At 45.1% G+C, this 26,702-nt stretch overlaps 2 protein-coding genes across 2 annotated transcripts in view; one reads left to right on the top strand and one right to left on the bottom strand.

Annotated features, from left to right (window-relative positions):
* LOC126092087 (oxidative stress-induced growth inhibitor 1-like) overlaps window positions 1-19,506 on the bottom strand; it is a 119,433-nt gene extending 99,927 nt beyond the window's left edge. The window contains exon 1 of the mRNA XM_049907509.1: window positions 19,377-19,506. The gene's annotated coding sequence lies outside the window, so the exon portion shown is untranslated. The remainder of the gene's footprint in view (window positions 1-19,376) is intronic.
* On the top strand, window positions 1,271-16,425 carry LOC126092821 (germ cell nuclear acidic protein-like). Its single transcript, XM_049908550.1, has 2 exons — window positions 1,271-2,015; window positions 16,415-16,425. Exons 1-2 carry the CDS (start codon window positions 1,271-1,273, stop codon window positions 16,423-16,425), a joined length of 756 nt encoding a protein of 251 aa, XP_049764507.1.
* Window positions 19,507-26,702: the final 7,196 nt, after the last annotated feature.

Raw genomic sequence — 26,702 nt, 5'->3', positions numbered from 1 at the left:
GATTCAAGCGATTTTGAAAAATGACCGAACGCTTAAATTTGGATGCTCATATGGGGATGTGAACCGCAGTCCTAGCAAATACGAATTCAATGTCTCACCACTGCGCCAGATGGTTCGGTCTTTATTACAGACAACAGTGGTAGTGGCAGCTTTCCTGATCACATATCGAAGATTCATGCGCCTCTCGATTAAGCGTCTGCGTGTCGCAAGAGACCTCATTAACTTGTAACGGGGCCGAGGAAAAGGAAAAACGCGAAGGAAACGTCCAATCTTCGCGTACGAAGGTCGCCGGTAGGTAGCCAGCGCCACGACCTCCTTCGAGAACTCACTGTCAATGAACGCTGTACTAGCAACCACGTCTGCTTTTGCAAGAGAACATGCAGTGTCAAGTGAGCGTACATTGAACCGGAGGGCCGCAAAGTACGATTTGTGGACCACCTATGACCTGCGGAGTTTGTAGTGCTAGTCGCAGCACTGCTCAAAACTTAAAGAAATATCTGACAGTTTGTGAATACAAGCTAGTGCTAAAGCGGGCACAGCGTGCGGTTATTGCGGTCGGACGATGGCACCATTGTGGGTGTCCCACATCCATGACTTCAGTAGTTACTAAAATGCAGAATGAACACAAAGTTCTTCACTGATATTTCAAAGGAACAATAATAGATAAAGCTATGGAAATTCTGCCTTAACTCTTGAAGCTTTTATGGATATACTTCTAGATCTGTTCTGACAGCATCCGATCTCTCTCTCTCTCTCTCTCTCTCTCTCTCTCTGATGGTATTTCAACAACATACAACGTAGGGCATTGCTACACCGGACGTTATTTGCTCGCCAGTTCTGGGATGAAACGGTACATCATCGTGACCACCATGTTCACAAGGCATTCGTCCTTTACTTTTTTCTGAGGTACGTTAAGAATAACATGTATCGTTCACGACTATGAAATGATGATAAGGCGTTCTCGGAAGAGGTTTTGGGGAAGACATGGAGAGAAATTGAGTACGCCTTGACGTTCTACGGGAGAGAGACGGGACACATGTGGAAGTGAATCCATAAAAAGCTATACGAGTTCCGATACCATTTGCAATAAACCGCGTAAGTGTGTCTAGCGTAGTTACTTAGAAGTACGTTTTTGTAATCAGGGCAAAACAGTCTACCCTGTATTACGGCTGACGGCCAACAATATAGACGTGTCTCAATTTTGCCACATTATGAAGCGTGATTGCGCAGTGGAGACATTCGACCACTACTCGGGAGGAGGCAGAATGTGATGTCACATCTTCAACAACTTACGATATATGACGACGACGGTAATGACGACGACGGTAATGACGACGACGGTAATGACGACGACGGTAATGACGACGACGGTAATGACGACGACGGTAATGACGACGACGGTAATGACGACGACGGTAATGACGACGACGGTAATGACGACGACGGTAATGACGACGACGGTAATGACGACGACGGTAATGACGACGACGGTAATGACGACGACGGTAATGACGACGACGGTAATGACGACGACGGTAATGACGACGACGGTAATGACGACGACGGTAATGACGACGACGGTAATGACGACGACGGTAATGACGACGACGGTAATGACGACGACGGTAATGACGACGACGGTAATGACGACGACGGTAATGACGACGACGGTAATGACGACGACGGTAATGACGACGACGGTAATGACGACGACGGTAATGACGACGACGGTAATGACGACGACGGTAATGACGACGACGGTAATGACGACGACGGTAATGACGACGACGGTAATGACGACGACGGTAATGACGACGACGGTAATGACGACGACGGTAATGACGACGACGGTAATGACGACGACGGTAATGACGACGACGGTAATGACGACGACGGTAATGACGACGACGGTAATGACGACGACGGTAATGACGACGACGGTAATGACGACGACGGTAATGACGACGACGGTAATGACGACGACGGTAATGACGACGACGGTAATGACGACGACGGTAATGACGACGACGGTAATGATGATAATGATTACAATTATAATGAAGATGATTATTTGAGGTGAGGGCGCTCGACATCATGGTCATCAGTGCTCTGACGAAAAGTCAGCATGCTAATCTCATGGCTAGGGACGAAGGCTGTCTCCCCATGCAAAGCAATTTATATCTTAAAGCCTGCCTCCATTCCCCAACAATTTAGGGATGAGGCCTGACAGTTCACAAAATGTCACCACCCTTGCAACACTGGAATCACTATCTGCGAGGGTGGTGGGCAGATCTCCATCGAAACTGAGGGCTGCCGTAATATCTTTATATAGGACACACATTTCCACATTATGCTGAGCTGAAAGTGATACGAGTGATGGATCATCCCGCCGGAGGAGGAAGCCAAGTCTTAAAGGGCTACGTCCGATGCGCAGTCTGGTAAGCAGAACCTCCTTCCAACATTAAGTCATGCCTTTATGGTCGATTTGAACGACCACGATATCAGGGTTCTGTATAACTACGTGAGAGAAACCACTGGGGCTATAAATGTACGAAAAAATATTAATGAGTGCGATAATCTGAATAATTTTATTACGGTTTCGAGTGCGACCGAGAGATAACAACGTGATGTTCCACAGGTACTTCAGTATTTTTCCCTGATTTTTATCTAGCCAATGCGTAACGGCATTAATAAATTATCGCCATGATGGCGAGATCCATCAGAACAAAGTAGTCGTGTTATTAAAGGCTGGCTGCAAGCACTGGGATGAACCTGCAAGACGTACAGTGGGTTTTCAGGTCGCTACAAAGACCCACTTAGGTTGGTGGCAAGAAACACACAGACTGTGGTCAGTCGACCATTTTTCTCGGGGCCGAAGATTTTGAATAGGACTCGAGAAGAGCAGTCGACGTTACTTTTTAGCTGGTATTCAACAGGTGCTTCCATGAACAGTAAAGTCAGTCTCTGGACCGCATAAAATATCTGAAGAAGTTCACCACAGTGGAACTCGGTGAACTTAGGGAAGACTATCGGGTTTCAACGAGCAATCAATTGAAACCTATTATTGCTCGATAGTCGCTGTAGCTCTTATCTGAAATAGCTAATGGTCACTGAGCCATGAGGTCACCCAATCTGCTGCTGCTCCTGCCGCTGTATCATTATTGGACGATATCTGCCCACACGTCTTATTATTGCCTTTGTTTCTCATGTCTTATATTCTCTAATTAACCGATCAGTGACCGTTGGATTTATTCTGTGTACGTGCTGAACAACTTTAACACCCTTTGCTACCAATTTTAGTGCTATTGCGACTAATTAGCGAGTGTTGTAAGCTGCCCACATGCTTGATTCATGATAGTACCTTTAATCTTGTCGACGGTGATTAAGTACGAGGGCAGTTCAATAAGTAATGCAACACATTTTTTTTCTCGGCCAGTTTTGGTTGAAAAAACCGGAAATTTCTTGTGGAATATTTTCAAACATTCCTGCTTCGTCTCGTATAGTTTCATTGACTTCCGACAGGTGGAAGCGCTGTACGGAGCTGTTAAAATGGCGTCTGTAACGGATGTGCGTTGCAAACAACGGGCAGTGATCGAGTTTCTTTTGGCGGAAAACCAGGGCATCTCAGATATTCAGAGGCGCTTGCAGAATGTCTACGGTGATCTGGCAGTGGACAAAAGCACGGTGAGTCGTTGGGCAAAGCGTGTGTCATCATCGCCGCAAGGTCAAGCAAGACTGTCTGATCTCCCGCGTGCGGGCCGGCCGTGCACAGCTGACTCCTGCAATGGCGGAGTGTGCGAACACACTCGTTCGAGATGATCGACGGATCACCATCAAACAACTCAGTGCTCAAATCTCTGTTGGTAGTGCTGTCACAATTGTTCACAAAAATCTGAACGAACTTCTTCATGACAACGCAAGACCTCACACAAGTCTTCGCACCCGAGAGGAGCTCACAAAACTTCAGTGGACTGCTCTTCCTCATGCACCCTACAGCCCCGATCTCGCACCGTCGGATTTCCATATGTTTGGCCCAATGAAGGACGCAATCCGTGGGAGGCACTACGCGGATGATGAAGTTATTGATGCAGTACGACGTTGGCTCCGACATCGACCAGTGGAATGGTACCGTGCAGGCATACAGGTCCTCATTTCAAGGTGGCGTAAGGCCGTAGCATTGAATGGAGATTACGTTGAAAAATAGTGTTGTGTAGCTAAAAGATTGGGGAATAACCTGGTGTATTTCAATGCTTAATAAAACAACCCCTGTTTCAGAAAAAAAATGTGTTGCATTACTTATTGAACTGCCCTCGTATTACTCCTGCCATTAGGGCGTGAAATCTTATCCCGAGATCACTGTCAGGATAGGGGATCTATCAGGCATGCTCTCAGTTCAGCAGGACCAGTCAGCACAGTTTGGAGAATACTTGCTTTACGCGAACATAGCGAGCCCAGGTTTTTTACAGGCTGCAGTTATTCTTGGTCAGGTTCTTTGTATCACCACCTAAGTGAAACATAAATCCGTATGGCTGGTTGTTTATTCCAACACCTACTCCTCCTGAGTACAAGCCCCGCGTCTGAACGATCTCTAACCGAACGGGAAACAGCTTCCAACTCTCAGTCACACAATTAAACAGCTGTCCCAGTGAATTTTCCGCTAACTGTACTACCTTACTACCTCGCTCTTGTGAAATAGTGGCACAAACTGGGAACAGGATATTTTGAGAAAATGTTTGGCAAGAGTTTCTCTAGCTTCCTCAAAAGTTTAGAGTTTCTCCGTACAAATAGGTTTAAGATATTCCATTCTAGAGCTCCGAAATCTATGAGTTCCTGAACTGAGCTAAGATTGTCGTAATTTTAATTTTTAACCTTCCGCAGAAATTTATTCTAAGCAGGCCTTCCGTAGCAATCTATGCTAAGTGCGATAAAACTGTCTCCACTACATTTTCTTCAATCATGCATTACACTTCTCAGATTTAGAATTGCTACTTGGAAACTGTTGCAGCACTGATGAGTAACACGCTCTGCAGGTCAGTATCATAACAAGCCGTGTTAGATTTTGTTCTACAGCCCAGCTACGTGTCTATTTCATGGCTACACTGCGTATTGTGTTTATAGGTGTAGAGCTCTTGTGATACGCAGCTGACAGTTCGTGCTAGGTGTGAAACGTTGTAAATAAGTGATAACAGATGGAGGCCGCGCAGATGCGAGGCTCAAACAACAATACGGAAGCTCACGTCCTTCCGCCACGGTGTGCTTCTTATGTTATCTGCAAACCGATGTCGCCCGCAAGGATGCAACGTTCAGCACCATTGGCTTCCAGCAACCATCCACTGATGTGGACTTATGCCTTCGCCTCTGGCGCCGTATGACGGTGAAGAAAGTGCTATATCCACGTTCGGATACTTTTGTTGAATTTAACTGCCAGCAAGAGATACGAGCAGCAGGTCCTTGTACCCTCCACTTTGTAAACCACAAAATCCAGCAACAATTGCTATTACACAGTCGGTGACCAGTTTTCACCCTTTTCCTGAACCAGCTATCATGTGATATGCAAGCATTGATGAACTGAATGTGATTTAAGCAGGGAGAAAAACTTCGGTGGTCCTAGCCCTCTGTTGCCATCACCGAAACTGTTGTACGGAATCTCTCCCCGTCATTCTAGAAACGCCAACCAGTTTCCTTACAGTACGAGTGCTTTTACCGGATCTGTCAGCCACAATTTCTTCAGGAGTTAATCACCCAAGTATTTTGCCCCTCTTTCGTCTTCGAATTGGAAGTTTAAATGTGTTGCAGTTTCATCCCCCCTCTTCCCCCGTACTACATAATCTGCACTTCGGGGCTTTTTTCCCTATACCCATCGTGTATAGGTGTTACATGAAGTTCCTATGGCCAGTCACTAGAACTACCACGAATATAACTTGCTTCCTGTTAAGGCCAAGAACTGCACAATTTCTCTTAAAACATGGTTTCGGCATCATCAGCTCACCATGCTTTTGTTTTTGGATTTTAGTCCTGATCCACTTACGTAGTTTATATTTTACTATCGCCTTAGCGATAGGTAAGACAGGTTCTGGTGCAACAAATGGAGTCATCACCCCTGCTCTAAAGCTTATCAGCTTGTTCAGTACCACTAATTCGTGACTGAACAGGGACCCAAGGCAGTGTCTAAAAACGTACATGCCTAATTACTGTGGGATTTCCAACTTCAACACACTGAATGCTAGAAAACGAAACACCAGATATAACAATTGTGAAGGGGAAAAGGGCTGGATAATTGACGCTGTCATCTCAAGTGATAGCAGAATCGATAAGAAACAACTTGGCAAAGCTTGCCAGATATGAGGGATTGAAAAGCGAACTATAGCGACTCTGGCGAAAAGCAGTGAAAGTGGTCCCAGTGGTTCACCGCACATTGGGAGCAGTGCCAAAAGATCTTAGTGGGCATTAAAACCGTAGGCATTGATAAAAATCCATCTGACAATTACAAAAAATCACTTTACTGCGATCTGCACGAATTCACCGGTACATCGCGCAGTCCTAGACGCTTAGGAAGTGTCTGATTAGTGATAAAACACGAAATCCAGCGTAGTGAACTCATCTGCTGTGTTTACTGTTATAAACAGTACGTATAGTGACAATAGTTGTAATGGTAGTAGTGACATGGGTGGTGACAGTGGAGAGTGGTAGTGACAGTGCTTATCAGTGGTGTTCTGAGGATGGTTAATGTTTGTGTCAATGTTGTACAAGGGTCATGCGTGACTGTTACGGTGGCGTGATAAGGTTGAAATTACTGTCAGTTGTGTGCGAGACTTCGGGCGTGACGGTGGCTTGTGTGTTTCGTGGTTCGTGTGGCTGCGTATTAATTCAGTTTTAAAATGGAAGCTAAAGCCCAGTCAGGTCGGATTACACCCAGTGACCAGCGTTCCTGCATCAAAATCTAATCCCCACGTCGAGAGAACTCGCGGAAATTCCAGATGGGTTCTGCGTGATCTGAGTGAAGGGCAGAAAGCAGGTCACAAATGAGTCTGAGAAGAATTGCTTCAACGTTATCGAACAGAAGGACAACATTTTCGGAAAAGCATTGTTGCACTTGATGAAACATGGATACGAGATTTCGATCCAGAACTGAAGTCTCAGTCATCACAATGGAAGAGTTCTGTCTCTCCAAGCCCCAAAAAATTCCGCCGCCGACAATAAAATGCGAAACTGATGATCATCTTTCCATATGACATGAATGCGGTCGTAGCCCCAAACTGAGTGCTCCAGGGTCCCTGTCCGCCCCGGTAGCTGATTAGTCAGCGTGACAGAATATCAATCCTAAGAGCCCGGGTTCGATTCCCAGCTGGGTCGGAGATTTTCTCCGTTCAGGGACTGGGTGTTGTGTTGTCCTAATCATCATCATTTTGCCGGCACGGTAGCTCAGCGTGTTCGGTCAGAGGGTTAGCTACCCTCTGTAATAAAAAAACTGTGTTAATCGATCAACGACGAACATAAACGGATGTCTTAAGACGTATGCCCCGAGCAGATGCAACGAACGAAAGCGAACAAAAATGAGATTAAAAAATAAAAAAGGGGACGTCTGTAACAGGCGCGTACTACAAGCTGTTTCTGCAAAATGTTTTGCGCCAGAAAATTCGTCAAAGGCTGCCTGACATGCTTGCAACTGGTGTCATTTTGCACGATAATGCAAGAACGCATATTGCCCTACTAGTGAGAGAAATACCCGACATATATTGATGGGAAATACTTCCAAAGCACCATACAGTCCTGATATGAACCTACCAGGCTCGCATTGAAAGAACGACTGCGTAGAAAAGTTTGGAACAATTTATGAAGCTTTCAGTTGGGCGACCCGAATAACCAGACAGCTCACCAATGAACGTGCCCTCTGCGGAATACTGAAGTTGCCAAAACTTTGGGAAGCCGTCAAACAAGACTGGAGACCCAGAATGAGATCTTCACTCTGCAGCGGAGTGTACGCTGATATGAAACTTTCTGGCAGATTAAAACTGTTTGCCGGACCGAGATTCGAATTCGGGACCTTTGCCTTTCACGGGCAAGTGCTCTACCAGAACACTAGAGCACTTGCCCGCGAAAGGCAAAGGTCCCGAGTTTGAGTCTCGGTCCGGCACACAGTTTTAATCTGCCACAAAGTATCAAGACTGGAGATTACACTGAAGATCTGTAAACGTATTTTGTAAATTACATTATTTTCTTCGATTCTGTCTTACAGCGTACAGAACGTTTGAAATGACCCTCGTATTATGGTAATGAGGAACGATTATTGAGTATAACGAATTCAGCTCTTTCATACCCGCATTTACAGACACTATGTGCAACTACTTCTGCAGTTTAAGGGCATTTTGTTCTGAACTTTTTTTTTCCATTCTGTCTGGCTCGTGTATGAGTCAACATCAAAGCAGAAGACCAGGCCGACACGTTTTACGGGATGGAAAAAGTGAAGTATGGCATGTATGTGTTCATCAAATAGCTTACGAAACTTGCACTAAGGCAAAAATAACCCCTCGAGTCAGTTTCCAGCTGTCTGACAAAAGGCTCTTAAAACGACGCGGTGTCCTGACTCCGCATACCTTGCACAAGTAGACACGACGTAATAGATAAGATGCGTCTTTCAACACCCTCAAACTACGTGCCTAGTCTGTAAACCAAGGAAGCTTTGCACTTTCGGTATTTACAGACGCCCAGTTTCGTGGCCGGAACAAAATCAGAACTACCTTCCGGTAGCACCTCGCCTCACCGTTGCGCCGCTTTCCTTGGTGGTAGCATGGATAGGGACTGCAACTGCTGTGTTCGGATGCAGGCTGAGTTGGCATCCCTTCGCTCCCAGCTTCAGGCAGTGTTGGCTTCGGTCACACAGCTTGAGGCTGTTGCCAATGGGCATCACTGTGGGGGTCCGGATGGGGGTTTGTCGGGGACGGCCAGCTCGTCCCACGCATCCCCCGATCGGACTACGACTGTGGTTGCCCGGGATACTGCCCGCATTGAGGCTGATCCCTCACCAGTGGTAGAGTGGGAGGTCGTCTCAAGGTGTGGCAGGGGGCGAAAGACATTCCGGAGGGCTGAACGGAAGGCCTCTCCAGTTTGTCTGACGAACCGGTTTCAGGCTCTGTCTCAGGCTGATACTGATCTTCAGCCTGACATGGCTGCTTGTCCTGTTCCAGAGGTTGCCCCTCAGTCTGCAAGATCCGGGCAGTCGCAGAGGGTGGGCTTACTGGTAGTTGGGAGCTCCAACGTGAGGCGCGTAATGGGGCCCCTTAGGGATATGGCAGCAAGGGAGGGGAAGAAAACCAAAGTGCACTCCGTGTGCATACCGGGGGGAGTCATTCCAGATGTGGAAAGGGTCCTTCCGGATGCCATGAAGGGTACAGGGTGCACCCATCTGCAGGTGGTCGCTCATGTCGGCACCAATGATGTGTGTCGCTATGGATCGGAGGAAATCCTCTCTGGCTTCCGGCGGCTATCTGATTTGGTGAAGACTGCCAGTCTCGCTAGCGGGATGAAAGCAGAGCTCACCATCTGCAGCATCGTCGACAGGACTGACTGCGGACCTTTGGTACAGAGCCGAGTGGAGGGTCTGAATCAGAGGCTGAGACGGTTCTGCGACAATGTAGGCTGCAGATTCCTCGACTTGCGCCATAGGGTGGTGGGGTTTCGGGTTCCGCTGGATAGGTCAGGAGTCCACTACACGCAACAAGCGGCTACACGGGTAGCAGGGGTTGTGTGGCGTGGGCTGGGCGGTTTTTTAGGTTAGATGGCCTCGGGCAAGTGCAGAAAGGGCAACAGCCTCAACGGGTGCGGGGCAAAGTCAGGACATGCGGGGACCAAGCAGCAATCGGTATTGTAATTGTAAACTGTCGAAGCTGCGTTGGTAAAGTACCGGAACTTCAAGCGCTGATAGAAAGCACCGAAGCTGAAATCGTTATAGGTACAGAAAGCTGGCTGAAGCCAGAGATAAATTCTGCCGAAATTTTTACAAAGGCACAGACGGTGTTTAGAAAGGATAGATTGCATGCAACCGGTGGTGGAGTGTTCGTCGCTGTTAGTAGTAGTTTATCCTGTAGTGAAGTAGAAGTGGATAGTTCCTGTGAATTATTATGGGTGGAGGTTACACTCAACAACCGAGCTAGGTTAATAATTGGCTCCTTTTACCGACCCCCCGACTCAGCAGCATTAGTGGCAGAACAACTGAGAGAAAATTTGGAATACATTTCACATAAATTTTCTCAGCATGTTATGGTCTTAGGTGGAGATTTCAATTTACCAGATATAGACTGGGACACTCAGATGTTTAGGACGGGTGGTAGGGACAGAGCATCGAGTGACATTATACTGAGTGCACTATCCGAAAATTACCTCGAGCAATTAAACAGAGAACCGACTCGTGGAGATAACATCTTGGACCTACTGATAACAAACAGACCCGAACTTTTCGACTCTGTAAGAGCAGAACAGGGAATCAGTGATCATAAGGCCGTTGCAGCATCCCTGAATATGGAAGTTAATAGGAATATAAAAAAAGGGAGGAAGGTTTATCTGTTTAGCAAGAGTAATAGAAGGCAGATTTCAGACTACCTAACAGATCAAAACGAAAATTTCTGTTCAGACACTGACAATGTTGAGTGTTTATGGAAAAAGTTCAAGGCAATCGTAAAATGCGTTTTAGACAGGTACGTGCCGAGCAAAACTGTGAGGGACGGGAAAAACCCACCGTGGTACAACAACAAAGTTAGGAAACTACTGCGAAAGCAAAGAGAGCTTCACTCCAAGTTTAAACGCAGCCAAAACCTCTCAGACAAACAGAAGCTAAACGATGTCAAAGTTAGCGTAAGGAGGGCTATGCGTGAAGCGTTCAGTGAATTCGAAAGTAAAATACTAGGTACCGACTTGACAGAAAATCCTAGGAAGTTCTGGTCTTACGTTAAATCAGTAAGTGGCTCGAAACATCATGTCCAGACACTCCGGGATGATGATGGCATTGAAACAGAGGATGACAAGCGTAAAGCTGAAATACTAAACACCTTTTTCCAAAGCTGTTTCACAGAGGAAGACCGCACTGCAGTTCCTTCTCTAAATCCTCGCACCAACGAAAAAATGGCTGACATTGAAATAAGTGTCCAAGGAATAGAAAAGCAACTGGAATCACTCAACAGAGGAAAGTCCACTGGACCTGACGGGATACCAATTCGATTCTACACAGAGTACGCGAAAGAACTTGCCCCCCTTCTAACAGCCGTGTACCGCAAGTCTCTAGAGGAACGGAAGGTTCCAAATGATTGGAAAAGAGCACAGGTAGTCCCAGTCTTCAAGAAGGGTCGTCGAGCAGATGCGCAAAACTATAGACCTATCTCTCTGACGTCGATCTGTTGTAGAATTTTAGAACATGTCTTTTGCTCGAGTATCATGTCGTTTTTGGAAACTCAGAATCTACTATGTAGGAATCAACATGGATTCCGGAAACAGCGATCGTGTGAAACCCAACTCGCTTTATTTGTTCATGAGACCCAGAAAATATTAGATACAGGCTCCCAGGTAGATGCCATTTTCCTTGACTTCCGGAAGGCGTTCGATACAGTTCCGCACTGTCGCCTGATAAACAAAGTAAGAGCCTACGGAATATCAGACCAGCTGTGTGGCTGGATTGAAGAGTTTTTAGCAAACAGAACACAGCATGTTGTTCTCAATGGAGAGACATCTACAGACGTTAAAGTAACCTCTGGCGTGCCACAGGGGAGTGTTATGGGACCATTGCTTTTCACAATATATATAAATGACCTAGTAGATAGTGTCGGAATTTCCATGCGGCTTTTCGCGGATGATGCTGTAGTATACAGAGAAGTTGCAGCATTAGAAAATTGTAGCGAAATGCAGGAAGATCTGCAGCGGATAGGCACTTGGTGCAGGGAGTGGCAACTGACCCTTAACATAGACAAATGTAATGTATTGCGAATACATAGAAAGAAGGATCCTTTATTGTATGATTATATGATAGCGGAACAAACACTGGTAGCAGTTACTTCTGTAAAATATCTGGGAGTATGCGTGCGGAACGATTTGAAGTGGAATGATCATATAAAATTAATTGTTGGTAAGGCGGGTACCAGGTTGAGATTCATTGGGAGAGTCCTTAGAAAATGTAGTCCATCAACAAAGGAGGTGGCTTACAAAACACTCGTTCGACCTATACTTGAGTATTGCTCATCAGTGTGGGATCCGTACCAGATCGGGTTGACGGAGGAGATAGAGAAGATCCAAAGAAGAGCGGCGCGTTTCGTCACAGGGTTATTTGGTAACCGTGATAGCGTTACGGACATGTTTAGCAAACTCAAGTGGCAGACTCTGCAAGAGAGGCGCTCTGCATCGCGGTGTAGCTTGCTCGCCAGGTTTCGAGAGGGTGCGTTTCTGGATGAGGTATCGAATATATTGCTTCCCCCTACTTATACCTCCCGAGGAGATCACGAATGTAAAATTAGAGAGATTAGAGCGCGCACAGAGGCTTTCAGACAGTCGTTCTTCCCGCGAACCATACGCGACTGGAACAGGAAAGGGAGATAATGACAGTGGCACGTAAAGTGCCCTCCGCCACACACCGTTGGGTGGCTTGCGGAGTATAAATGTAGATGTAGATGTAGGTTCCGAGTTTCGAGGAAAGGGTATGCGACCTCGGCTCCCAATCTGATCGTGTGGGGACTTGTCGGGCACGCCTGCAGCTCCCACGGTCGCGCCGATACGGTGCAGGCGCATGGCTCTGGCAGCACGCTATCGTCAGCCGAAACGCTGGGGGTCAGATAAGCGTCGCCCTGCCCTTACCGAGATCCATTCCGCACAGTGGCAAAGGGCGCGCGTTCACAGCCGGATGACAACTACTGTAGTATATACCGACAGGCTTCAGTCGAGTTCGCACTGCCAGTCAAAGAGTCCACGGAGTAGCGAAGCAGCTTAAAACTCATAATAACGGCAAGTCTTCCGGTCCAGATCGCATATCAATAAGTTTCTTTTCAGAGTATGCTGATGCAACAGCCCCATTCTTACAAAGGAACCTCCCCATCGCACCCGCCTCAGATTTAGTTATAAGTTGGCACAGTGGATAGGCCTTGAAAAACTGAACACAGATCAATCGAGAAAACAGGAAGAAGTTGTGTGGAACTATGAAAAAAATAAGCAAAATATACAAACAGTAGTCCATGAGCAAGATAGCCAACATGAAGGATAGTGTGACCTCAGGAGCGCCGTGGTCCCGTGGTTAGCGTGAGCAGCTGCGGAACGAGAGGTCCTTGGTTCAAGTCTTCCCTCGAGTGAAAAGTTTAATTTCTTTATTTTCGCAAAGTAATGATCTGTCCGTTCGTTCATTGACGTCTCTGTTCACTGTAATAAGTTTAGTGTCTGTGTTTTGCGACCGCACCGCATAACCGTGCGATTAGTAGACGAAAGGACGTGCCCCTCCAATGGGAACCGAAAATATTTGATCGCAAGGTCATAGGTCAACCGATTCCTCCACAGGAAAACACGTCTGATATATTCTATACGACACTGGCGACGGCATGTGCGTCACATGACAGGAATATGTTGTCGACCCACCTTGGCGAATGGGTAAAAAGATTCTTCACCTTGCCCGATTTAGGTTTTCTTGTGGATGTGATAGTCACTCCCAAAAAAGTGATGAAAACATAAGAGTTTGTCACATAAACTGCAACAAATGAACGCAACAGTTTCACAGTCGCACAGTTTTCCCTGTGCTCTGTCAAAACATATATTTTTAACGTTTTCAAATTTTTCCGTGTGTAGACCGTCAAATCCTGCATATGTCCAAGCAAATCTGAACATGTCCTGGAATTTTGGAGAGCGAAGTTGATTATTTGTGAGTGCCTGAACTTTGATAATTGACACACGATCACATAAACAATACTGCTCTGTGTACCTGTGCAGCTTCGCAAAATAATTGTCTGAAAATAAAAAATCAAACTTTTCACTCGAGGGAAGACTTCAACCAAGGACCTCCCGTTCTGCAGCTGCTCACGCCAACCACGGGACCACGGCGCTCCTGAGCTCAAATTGTCCTTGATGTTGCCTATCTCGCGCATGGACTACTCAGTTTGTATATTTTGCTTATTTTTTTCATAGTTCCACACAACTTCTTCCTGTTTTCTCGAGTGATCTGTGTTCAGTTTTTCAAGGCCTATCCACTGTGCCAACTTATAACTAAATCCGAGGGGGGGTGCGATGGGGAGGTTCCCTTGTTAGCAATCATATACAACCACTCGCTTCGCGAAAGATTCCTATCAAAAGACTGTAAAGTTCCCAGGTCACACTAATACTCATGGAAATAAGAGTAATTCGCTGAATTGTAGACCCATACAACTAACGTCGATTTGCACCAGGAGTTTGGAACATAAATGTGTTCTAACATTATTAATTTCCTCGTAGGTAACGGTCTGCTGACAGACAGCACGGACTCAAAATAACCTTCTTGTGAAAGAACTAGCTCGGAATTTGTACGAGGAATATCAAATGGATTTCATATATGTGGATTTTCATAAGGTTTTTGACACGGTTTCTCACAAGAGACTTCTAATCAAATTACGTGCCTATGGAGTATTACTTCAGTTGTGCAATTGGATTCCCGAATTCCTGCCCCAAAGGCCACAATACGTAGTAATCGACAGAAAATCGTCGAGCAAAACATAAGTGATATCCGGAGTTCCACAAGGAAGCATTGTAGACCCTTTGCTGTTCCTAACAGACATAAATGATTTAGGAGATATTTTGAGCAGCCCTCTTAGTTTGTTTGCAGATGATGCTGTCACTTACCGTCTAGTAAAGTCATCAGAAGATCAAAACCGATTACAAAATGAAAGACACGACATTTGAATGGTGCGAAAAGTGACAACTGTCTTTCAACAACAAAAAGCGTGACGTCAACCACATGGGTACAGAAAGAAATCCGTTAAATTTCGATTACATGACAAATCACTCAAATTTAAGGGCTGTCAATTCGACTAAATAGCTGGAAATTACAATTCTGAACAACTTAAGTTGTAACAGTCACATAGATAATGTGGGGAAGGCGAACCAAAGACTGCGTTTTATTGGCAACAATTAGGAGATGCAACAAGTCTATTAAAGAGACTGCTTAATTACACTTGTTCGTCCTCTGCAAGACAACTGCTGTGCTGTAGGGAATCCTTACGAAATAGGACTAGACGGAGGACATAGAAAAAGATCAAAGAACAGCTAGTTCTGTATTCTCGCGAAATGGAGTATCACGGCTGTGATAAGCGAGTTGGGATAGCAATTAAAGCAAAGGCGTTTTTCGTTGCGTTGAAATCTTTTCACTAAACATCAATCACAAACTTTCTCCTCTGAATGTGAAAATATTTTATTGTCGCCAACCTACAAAGCGAGATACGATCATAATAATATCATAAGAGAACCCAGAGCTCGTACAGGAATATTTGTTTGTTTTTTCCCCACGCGCTGTTTGGGTGTGGAACGATAGAGAGATAGTCTGAAGGCGGTTCGAAGAACCCTCTACCCGGTGTGCAAGTGTGAACTGCATAGTATTGATGATGTATTTTACGGCATACTTTACAGCCTTGCAATAGTATAGAGTAATGAATATCTGAAGTTAATAATACGCCAGCTAAATTGACTGCACGCTAATCTGTATTGTAACCACTTCCCATCATCAATGAGCTAATCAGACACGGAGCACTAAACCTTTGGACGCAGGTGCGGATGGAGATTAGTTACAACCACGATGAAGAAACCATCCTGGAAGTGAGTAGCGAGGTAGTTAAGAGAATCACGAAAAACTCAAAAACTTAATACTACAGAGTCACGTAACTGCTAAGAAGACTAATTCTAGCCTTAAAATACGCTCACCTGATCAGACAAAGCAAACCAGCAAATTTTTAGGAAAGACAGTGAGGCCGAAAGATATCACAACTTTGATTCCAAGCTTTCAGAGATGCCGTCACAAGTGCTTCAATGAAAAGACGTGTAGAATCATCGAAATGTCCCTAACAGTTTTGGATGATACGCTACCAACAACAACGTCACTTTGAAACGCATAGTGTTCTTGTGGTAAAAGAATCGCTTTAAGGCCGCTAACACAGAAAGTATGATGCCTGAGCAAAAGTTATGCGTAAAGTGGCCGAATAAGCGAAAGGTTGAGAGGGTGGCGCCAAAGAAAACCTGAACGAAGGAAAAAAAAATTACTTACATTTAACAGAACTAATAACTCGCCCAGAATCGGAAATGCCATATGGCGTTCATGATCTAATGATTTCTATAGTAACGTTCTGGTTCCGACGTCAATAGCACAGTACAATTAAAGGCCTGTATTACTCTGAACCATGTAAGTTAATGTGTGTATTCATAAATTTTCTTTCAGGAGACTACTGAAAACTTTTGCTTGACAATTTTCATGTCCCGATTCTTCTAATATTTTAACAATCCTTTGGGGCGTTCACCATCAAACACTCAAGAAAAAAGATTCCACTTTTTGTAATAATGCTATTGGCTGATTCTTCAGATTTATTATTTAATTTTTCCATGTTCTCTTGGGAATATGATATAGTTTGGGTGGATATTGTATAAGAATGACTGACTGATGTGATCATATATGCAATACAGCGAAATGTGGTGACGATGTCTGCGAATACCAACATGACGTAGTACGCAGTGAATTCGTAATAGACATGCACAATTGAGTAATTGTTAGAGGCAATGAAGTGGACGTTCACATCGTTCTTCTCAGATATCTAAGATTACTGCTGCACATATCGTCGGACAATCTTTTGTTTCCCTTGCCATTCTCGTTGGTTAATCGGTAACAATAACACGACACCGACCTTTCTGGTTGATGATTATATATTTGTGTGGCCAAAATTACCACTGAAGATATCGCGTTTAACTAACATAACATACAGTTAACTAAAAGAGCAGCTGAAAACACACACACACACACACACACACACACACACACACACACACACAGAGAGAGAGAGAGAGAGAGAGACAGTGGAGTTCTGAGTGGTAGTCTAAATGGATGTGCCAACCGTCGTAGGCCATTACAATTCTACGTCTCATATTAGCAGCATAATGGCAGGGGAACACACACAGCTGTTTGTCGAAGCATTCTCCACGATGCATTTTGCGCAACAGGTTTCCGTTGTGCGGTATCAGCGCGGTTTAACGAGACTAAAAACCCACGGATTTAATTGCCTGTTTTAAGTTTAAGCTATTTTACCATCATTTTACTTCGACTTGCGACCTCCGTGCACGCGGATAAGACTCTAATCACTATTTACATTTCTCGTTAAATTTTATGTTTCGCTATAATTGGCTGAACGAACCGGTTGCTAAGAGGCAGTCACCTGCCGTGTTTAACATTTAGCACTATGCTGTTCAAACAAGTTGTCGTGTTAATGGCTTCTTTTTGTACAAAGCTTGGGAAGTCTCGTCTGAGGCTCATGAACTGATCCAAGGTTGGTACATATGTTATTACTAATTACACTGTATATCTTATTTCGTTCCGGCGGAAAAAGCAGAAAAAGGAGTGTGTTCTGCCAGTTTCTGGAATTTTGCTAGAAAAACGGTGGCTATTTTCCTAAAAAGTAAATTAGTAGCAAACTAAATTAATTAATATACAAATGAAAAAACTGCGTCAAGTTAGATAAGGGAAGGTGTCAACAGCGCTAGACGTTCAGAGCTCCGGGGTCGCCGGATTTCACCCGCTGCAGAAGGCGCTAACTATCGCGAAAGTATTCAGTTTCTCGCGGCCGGGCCGGCGTGAAACAGGTAGCTGGCTGACGACGTCACAACGAGAAACGCTTAGTCAGCGCTCTGGTCGATAGGGACCTCGTCCATTATAGTGGTGACACCTAACGGCGTTATGGCAATTTCTTGTCCGCTCTGCTTGTGTAAAACGTTTCCGACAATATCGGGAGCATTCATTCAAATGGACAGAATGAAATATTCAGGATAGCGCTGCTATGGAAATGCCGCAGTACGTAACCAACGGCAACGACCTGGCAGGCACAAACCGCTCGCGCCCGTCCCTAGATGAAGGCGAACACGCCTTTTCCTGCAAGACTCTTGGCATCTACATAAGGAAGACTGTGCTGCGAGGAGAATACAAACAGGTTGGCTCTCGTCCCGCGCTCCTATGCAGTTGCAGGCGACAGTTGACACTGCGAAATTAAGTGAAAAGGCATACTTCTTGCCACAACTGATTTCAGGCGGGCAATCTATGCTTACGCGGCTACAATTCAGTGTGCTACACGCTGTCCACGAAATAGCGTAGCTATCATGTGCTAGTATAAAAAACTGGATCGTGGAAAATTATTATCCATATCGGAGTAGCATTGAAACCGAGAAACAGTTTTCTCTTATTTCATGACAAACGCAATGAGGGAAACACTGGACGAACTATTTACCTCTTGCAAACGAAACATGTGGTTGCCTGTTCAGACGGCACTAAGCCCGGTGCCTGTAGTTAAAAACAAATAAACAATCACTAGCGCCGAATATTATCCGATTACTTTTGCTTTGCCTTCTTCATTGTATGAAGAACCAAGGATTTCGTTGAAACCACTGCAAGACTGTAATTTCTTTAGCGTCCATAATGGTTTAGAAACAGAAAATAGCTTATCTTTGCCGTAAAAGGTGCATTCACGTACGTACGTACACACACACACACACACACACACACACACACACACACACACTATTTATTACACCGTCAGGTTACGGATAAACGTGGATAAATGCCACACTAAATTCACACACACACACACTATTTATTACACCGTCAGGTTACGGATAAACGTGGATAAATGCCACACTAAATTCCAGATGTTTACTTTTCTGTTGGTAAAAGGATAAACAGAGCATTGCATGAACACTCAAAACCTAACGAGTGACACTTTAGCGAGACTGGAGAATACAGTTTCACTGATTTTACAACATTACGACGAATCAGTACGCTAAAATAGCTAAAGGTTCAATATATTTGTATATTGTGCCACTTCAGACTTAGCAGCTTCAATAAATTGTGAGGAAAACAGGAGTACTCACAAGAACATCAGGATCGAATCACCAGCATTTCTTTGAGGTTTGTTTACAAATGCTGCAATATGGCAATGAGTGTAAACAGCGAGGAAAATCTGTCACTGGCGCAAGTATTGTCGACTGCAGGAAAGAAAATGAAGTCTTGCATACAGTAATGTATGACGTGCGTTTTGAACTGCATTTGTTCTTGCCGCCGGCACAATTGCGCAACGACCGGCAAAAAATGCCCAGTTACGAGCGTATTCAGCTTTAGTTCAATAATACAGTGCTCGGTCTCATACCTGTTTGTGCTACACGTGAGACAGGCGGGAACTCCAGTTCTTGCAAATTCTGTTACTTGTCGCAGACGTACGCCGCCGGCTACGTCGGGAAGTTGCGCCACTTCTCGTCCGCACGCGGCGACAGTCAGAGACTGAATGAGGAGCGAGACCACGAGGCAGACCCGGCGCAGAGCCGGCGGCGACCCCGAACTCTACCGACGGGAACCGAGCGCAGCCGAGTCCTCGGGCCGAGGGCGTAGCCAGACGGAGCTTTTGCACAAGTTGCGACAGGTTCGGGTTGGCAGCAGGGATCTCCGCGGTTGAGGACGATCTTCTTCGGCGCCGCACACCAGGAGGCGAGGTTCAAGGTTGCAGACATAGCATTCCCCTCCCCCTTTTCCCCTCTCTATCCTCGGAACCAGCACTGGCGCCTCATCAAGTCTGACAGAAATAAGAACATGACGTCACTTATTCTTCTTATTCGTAGGCAGAGACTTGTCGGCATGTGACAGCGTTTGAGGAAGAGTGCATTTCCCGTACCCCCTGCCCGTAGGTGTTTCACAAAATCACCTCGGCTTGTACTCTACTTGTCGCACTCGCTAGGCCTCTGGTCCAAATCCTGCCCGACCAGTCTGCGTTTTCTGTGATTTTCCACGAGCGACTGTTTCTTCGAACGGAATATGAACGATGTCTTTCCCCATCCTAGTCCAACAGAGCCAGTGCTGTGTGTTTAGACGGGGCATTAGGTTCTAATGTTGAACTAAATGCTCTCAGTGACATGAAATTTTTCCATTCTTTCGTGCAGTTAATTTTGTGATGAAAATTTGTAACGCGTTAAAACTGTGTATCTGAGTGGGACTCGAGAATCCAGATACCTGAATTTTGCATTTAATGCACTGTCAATTGCATTACCCGTACAAGTTTCATACACCGACTCAAAGATTCAAAGTAAACTAATCAAAACAAGTTTCACATCAGCCTCTCTACTTGCAAAGTACAGTATGTGGTAGTTCGAGCATAGAAAATCGCCGCTTTGAGCCATCTGTCTAAGGGAGATAAACATAAATCTGTATTATGAATCAGTTCAGTACAGTGTTCTATCTCTCCAATCGTGAATGGGAAAATGTGGATTGTGTTCACCGTTCAGCTTGTCTGCGCACCTTAATAGTGGAGTCAAAGATAGTGGTAAGTTTTGTAAAAGCATTTTCGACAAGCTTTCTATATGTTTTCAAGAGTACTGAATCCGAATTTTCAAAGCCCCGTCAGAATTTCGGTCCGGAAGTTGATCATAAAAGGAAAAAACACAACAACATATTTTTTTTTCAATTTTTCACTTGTATCTCAGAAACGGCACAATTTTAGCAAAACTGACTACGAAAGTAAAGGTCCTGCGTTTCAGATTCGAAATCGCTTTGACTTCAACAAGCGCTGAGGAAAAATGTCATGCAGATCTATTTTGTGGAAAATTCCATACTCTTTATTTTCATTAATACTCAGCTTCGCCGAAAATTTAATCATTTCCGAGTTATAAGAGAAAGACCAAAAAAGTCCCATTTTTTTTGTAGTTTTTTCTATTTTTTTACCCATTTCGGGGCCGAAATTTTGGTGGGACTTCGAAAATTCGGATTTAGCATCCTCGAAAATATATAGAAATCTTGTCACAAAACTTCTACATAACCTTCCGCTAGTTGCTCTTTTTGTGCACAATTTGAATGAACTATAGATGATTATTTCAAACATAGGCTCCTTTAGAGATATGCGGGAGGGTTTTGTCGATCCAGACAGTAATCAACCTTGTCCGTACGATTAGTTTGGCCTCCAATGGTCCGTTACGAATAACAGTACAAATGCTCCAACACCGTCGTGAACGAGGAAGGTGGGGAGGGGAACGGACAGAATGAAACTTAGATCAGGGTGTTCGGCTCTCTTAATTGGCGAGTGTGGGATTTTTAGACGCAAGGTGATCGCCGTAAAGAGTTTGGATGACGCGAGGTACAAATACACGTTTCAGGTATGTAAATATCGAGTTAAATAGGGAGGTGGATCAATCATGATTTGGATTATCTACAATTCATCATGCCTTTTCTTAGCTACTTAAGCAAAGTTGATCGCTTTTCGCTACTTTTGATACTAACCTTCCCAAAGCCGATAACGGTAAATAATTGGGTCGCCAGTCTCTCTATAAAATGTTGACTAACCAAACGAAACGCTTTTTTAGCCTTGTTTCATTAGCTTTATTATTGATGAAGGTTTCTCTGGTCTCCAGCCGGGTGGTAGCGTTGATATCTTTTTGCGAGATATCAACGTTACCATCCGGCTGGAGACCCGAGAAACCTTCATCAATAGTTTACGCCGGGAAAGCCTACAGTCACATAAACTTTATTATAGATGTACGACCTACGTTTCGTGTTATAACACCATTTCCTAGAACACAACTGATCCCAAAGATGAGTACTAATGAAAGATAAACACGTCAACTTCTTTATCTGTCTATCTATCTAGCTGTATATGGATTAAGAAGTCGAGGTGGTTATCTTTGCTTGTTTCCCATCTTTGGGATCGGCTGTGAACTAGAAAATGGGGTTATGACCCGAAACTTAAGTCTTACAGTATAATAAAGTTGGCGAAAAATGCTAAAAAAGTGTTTCGTTTAGTTAATGCAATATACATCGTTTCACCAAGAATCCACAGTTTAATCGATTAAAATGATAAAATATTGTCCCCCTTGAGCCAGGAGTGTAAGAGGCGATCAGAAAGTTTCCATTTGAGGGCGTATAGCCCAGAACCGATATGGAAACCAGGCAAAATTGCCATGAATATTGAGGCAATCATCCTAACGACGCACCAGATTGAAGTAGCCGTTTGGAGAAACACCACGTTCTGCTGCCGCACATGCTCTTCCGACAGCAATCGTCGACCCGTCAAGCCCTTCAAGGCCTTTTTTTTTTAAGGAACCGAAGGCATGAAAATCGCATGAGGAGAGACTGGGACTACAGGGTGGGTACTCGAGTGTTCCCCACGTGAGTTGGCGTAACTTCTGCGTTACGAAATCTGCGATATGGGGACGTGCGTTATCAAGAAGCAGCAACACCCTTAGCACACTATTTCACAGCGGTGCTGTGGACGTCTATCGGTGTTTGTCTTTCGGCAGCCAAGGAAAGAATAACAGGACGTTGTCCCTGCTTGGACGCGTTTCGTAATAACGTCGCCATAGTTCACATTTAGCATGTACCGCACGTAAGTTGGAAAGACACACTAATCCCTTGTCTACATTTCGGAGCTTCTATACCTTCAGCGGAGTCGTGCTTTCGTCCATATACGCCACAGGAACGCCCTCAGACGGAAACTTTTTCGATCGTTCCTTATAATTCAAGAGTAATTCACTAACCGGCTCATCAGATCCTTCTGACTGCTCATTTCCAGGGCGCCCAGCATACGTTCAAAGGATTGCGCGAACAATAGTAATGCCAGCACCGGAAAATGGACAGCAATAAATCGCTTAAAATGAGCAAATCTTCTGTTCCCATACATCTGCCACACACTGGACTACCTGAAAAGAAAAACAAAGGCTAACTATTGATAAGGACACGTCAACATAAATTAATACTGAATATTAATGCCCAGTAGTTCCTGGTTTCGTATCTTAACTCAAGAAGTTGCTAAATCTTTGTTAAGTCTCCGTAGTACCCTTAATAACTCATAGGTTCTCCTGGAAAGTAGACATAGTAACATAAAACCATCAACCTCCACTCCTTTACCGAACAGAGTTCCTTTCTCCTACCAGCAAAGTACACTACTGGCCATTAAAATTGCTACACCAAGAAGAAATGCAGATGATAAACGGGTATTCATTGGACAAATATATTATACTAGAACTGACATGTGATTAAATTTTCACGCAATTTGGGTGCATAGATCCTGAGAAAGCAGTACCCAGAACAACCACCTCTGGCCGTAATAACGGCCTTGGTACGCCTGGGAATTGAGTCAAACAGAGCTTGGATGACGTGTACAGGTACAGCTGCCCATGCAGTTTCAACACAATACAACAGTTCATCAAGAGTAGTGACTGGCGTATTGTGACGAGCCAGTTGCTCGGCCACCATTGACCAGACGTTTTCAATTGGTGAGAGATCTGGAGAATGTGCTCGCTAGGGCAGCAGTCGAACATTTTCTGTATCCAGAAAGACCCGTACAGGACCTGCAACATGCGGTCGTGCACTATCCTGCTGAAATGTAGGGTTTCGCAGGGATCGAAGGAAGGGTAGAACCATGGGTCGTAACACATCTGACATGTAACGTCCACTGTTCAAAGTGCCGTCAATGCGAACAAGAGGTGACCGAGACATGTAACCAATGGCACCCCATACCATGACGCCGGGTGATACGCCAATATGGCGATGACGAATACACGCTTTCAGTGTGCGTTCACAGCGATGTCGCAAACACGGATGCGACCATCATGATGCGTAAACAGAACCTGGATTCATCCGAAAAAATGACGTTTTGCCATTCGTGGACCCAGGTTTGTCGTTGAGTACACCATCGCAGGCGCTCCTGTCTGAGATGCAGCGTCAATGATAACCGCACCCATGGTCTCCGAGCCGATAGTCCATGCTGGTGCAAACGTCGTCGAACTGTTCGTGCAGATGGTTGTTGTCTTGCAAACGTCCCCATCTGTTGACTCAGGGTTCGAGACGTGGCTGCACGATCCGTTACAGCCATGCGGATAAGATGCCTGTCATCTCGACTGCTTGTGATACGAGGCCGTTGGGATCCAGCACGGCGTTCCATATTTCCCTCGTGAACCCACCGATTCCATATTCTGCTAACAGTCATTGGATCTCGACCAACGCGAGCAGCAATGCCGCGATACGATAAACCGCAATAGCGATAGGTTACAATCCGACCTTGATTAAAGTCAGAAACGTGATGGTACGCATTTCTCCTCCTTACACGGGGCAGCACAACGACGTTTCACCAGGCAACGCCGGTCAACTGCTGTTTGTGTGTGAGAGATCGGTTGGAAATTTTCCTCATGTCAGCATGTTGTAGGTGTCGCCACCGGCGCCAACCTTGTATGAATGCTCTGAAAAGCTAATAATTTGCATATCTCAGCACCTTCTTCCTGTCGGTTAAATTTCGCGTCTGTAGCACGTCATCTTTGTGGTGCAGCAATTTTAATGGCCAGTAGTGTAACTGCAACGAGCTGCCGTCAGCACAGTACTTCGAGTTACGCAGACGGCGTCTCTCGCTTTCCGCCACTCCAGGCGGAATTCCCAGTCTCTTCCATCGTGCAGTGAACCCACTTTAAACATATCTCGTCGCACCTTACACTAACCAGTCGACCGCTGTGCAGCGATGGTCGGATTAACACCGACAGACTTCACTGCCTTCCAGCTCCTGTGCGCTGATACAAATTCTTGGCCTCTCCATTCTGTTGATTAGTTGTCTCATAAACATCCGTTTGCCACTCGGCTCGCTTCTACCCTGTCGCCTAGTCTGCTCCTCCCAGGTGAAATTCCTGGTGTACCTGTCATCTGGAAACCACAAATTTTACCTTTAGCAGGAAAGCAAAACTTCACAGTTGCCGACCCACGAGCGTTCGGTGTATGTTAATAGCCTCGGAGCTCCCGGAGCCGCTACTGTTTCATAACATCTCCATGTGTCGCCTAGGCTTCGTAGCAAACACTGTGTGGAAGAGTTAACTGTACTGTGCCCAGTGTCCCTCTGTCACTTGTACCTGAGCGAGTAGGCAGGCCTTCCTGCTATCTTCTCGCACGACATGAACCGTTCCCACACTTTGACCAGATACCATTACCCAGCGTGATATTATCACTGTGGCCAAGGCAGCAGCTTTCTCACATTCCACCTTCAACCAAAGAGTGAACAAAAATGGAAATGGAAATAAGCGTTTGGCGTCATTGGCCGGGAGGCCCCTTGCGGGGCAGGGCTAGGCGCCTTGGTGCAGGTCTTATTACATTCGACGGCGCGTTGGGCGACCTGCGCGCCGGATGGGGATGAAATGATGATGAAGACAATACAACACCCAGTCCCTGAGCGGAGAAAATCCCTGACCCAGCTGGGAATCGAACCTTTTTTTTGTAACCATATATATTTATTTAAATCTATTAACAATGATACATTAAAATTTTTTTTATTCTATTAACCTATTGTATTCCTAGTGTTGGTTAAAATTACTGTCATTTTATAGGTTTTCGTTTTTATATTCTTTTCTTTTTCGTTTTTCTCTTATTGTTGTTTCTTGAACCTTTTTGCATGGCCATTTGTCATCTTTTTTTGGGTAAAATATTGCAGGACAGGCATAATTTATATGTAGCATCGACACATTGATTTTGAGTTCATGCTTCTGTATGTCATGCACTTGTGATGCCACAGGCACATTGTGCATTCTGGTTTGATCTCTTCCTCTAGTTTGCACTGTTAGGTGGGACAGTATGAGGGGAAACATCACCATGATAGATGGAGCAGAAGTGGATGAAACTTTTTTACATATATTACAGATTATACATAAATTGAAGAAGAGAGAAAATTATGTCATATTATATAAGAGAAGCAGAGAGGAAAGTGTGAGTAAACAGTATAAATTTTATAGGGCACATAGTAAAGAAAATCATTAAAAAAATGAGTAGTTGGTACTTTCCACTAAGTAATGCTTGTATCATAGACAATATATTACAAATAATGAAAAAAAGACTGGTAGTATTACTGGGCATTCTTTTGACACTGATTTGGCTGTGGGCATGACAGAAGTTTGGTGAGAAGCACTTTGTATCACTTATTTCACTAAGAAGAAACACTTTATACTACTATACTTCACTATTTGAGGCGAGAGGAGGAAGCACTTTATCTTTTCTGTTGCAGTTATCACTATCACTGCACACGTTCTTCTTGTGGTGAGTGTGGTGAGGTGGCTGGTGACGGTGCTGAGGGTCACAGGCTGGGGAGGACTTTGGCGATCGCTGTCTGCAGTGGAATCTGCAGGAAGTTTCCGAAGTTCTCGCGGTAGCGCCTGTGCTGCTGGGCCGTCTTGTTCTCCTCCCAGAGGTCCCGAGGATCCAGAGAGTCGCCAGTCGCTTGGGTCGTGGAAATGGGTAGCAAAAAAAATGGTTCAAATGGCTCTGAGCACTATGGACTTAACATCTGAGGTCATAAGTCCCTTAGAACTACTTAAACATAACTAACCTAAGGACATCACACACATCCATGCCCGAGGCAGGATTCGAACCTGAGACCGTAGCGGTCGGGCGGTTCCAGACTGAAGCGCCTAGAACCGCTCGGCCACTCCGGCCGGCGAAATGGGTTGCAGTCTGGGGCGGTGATTGC

The sequence above is a fragment of the Schistocerca cancellata genome, chromosome 7, assembly GCF_023864275.1.
Source record: "Schistocerca cancellata isolate TAMUIC-IGC-003103 chromosome 7, iqSchCanc2.1, whole genome shotgun sequence".
NCBI lineage: Eukaryota > Metazoa > Arthropoda > Insecta > Orthoptera > Acrididae > Schistocerca > Schistocerca cancellata.
This window is presented reverse-complemented; position numbering and strand designations above follow the sequence as displayed.

What these genes read in the sequence shown, in the direction of transcription:
- LOC126092821 (XM_049908550.1), top strand. Translation starts at nt 1,271, where the DNA reads ATGTCACATCTTCAACAACTTACGATATATGACGACGACGGTAATGAC.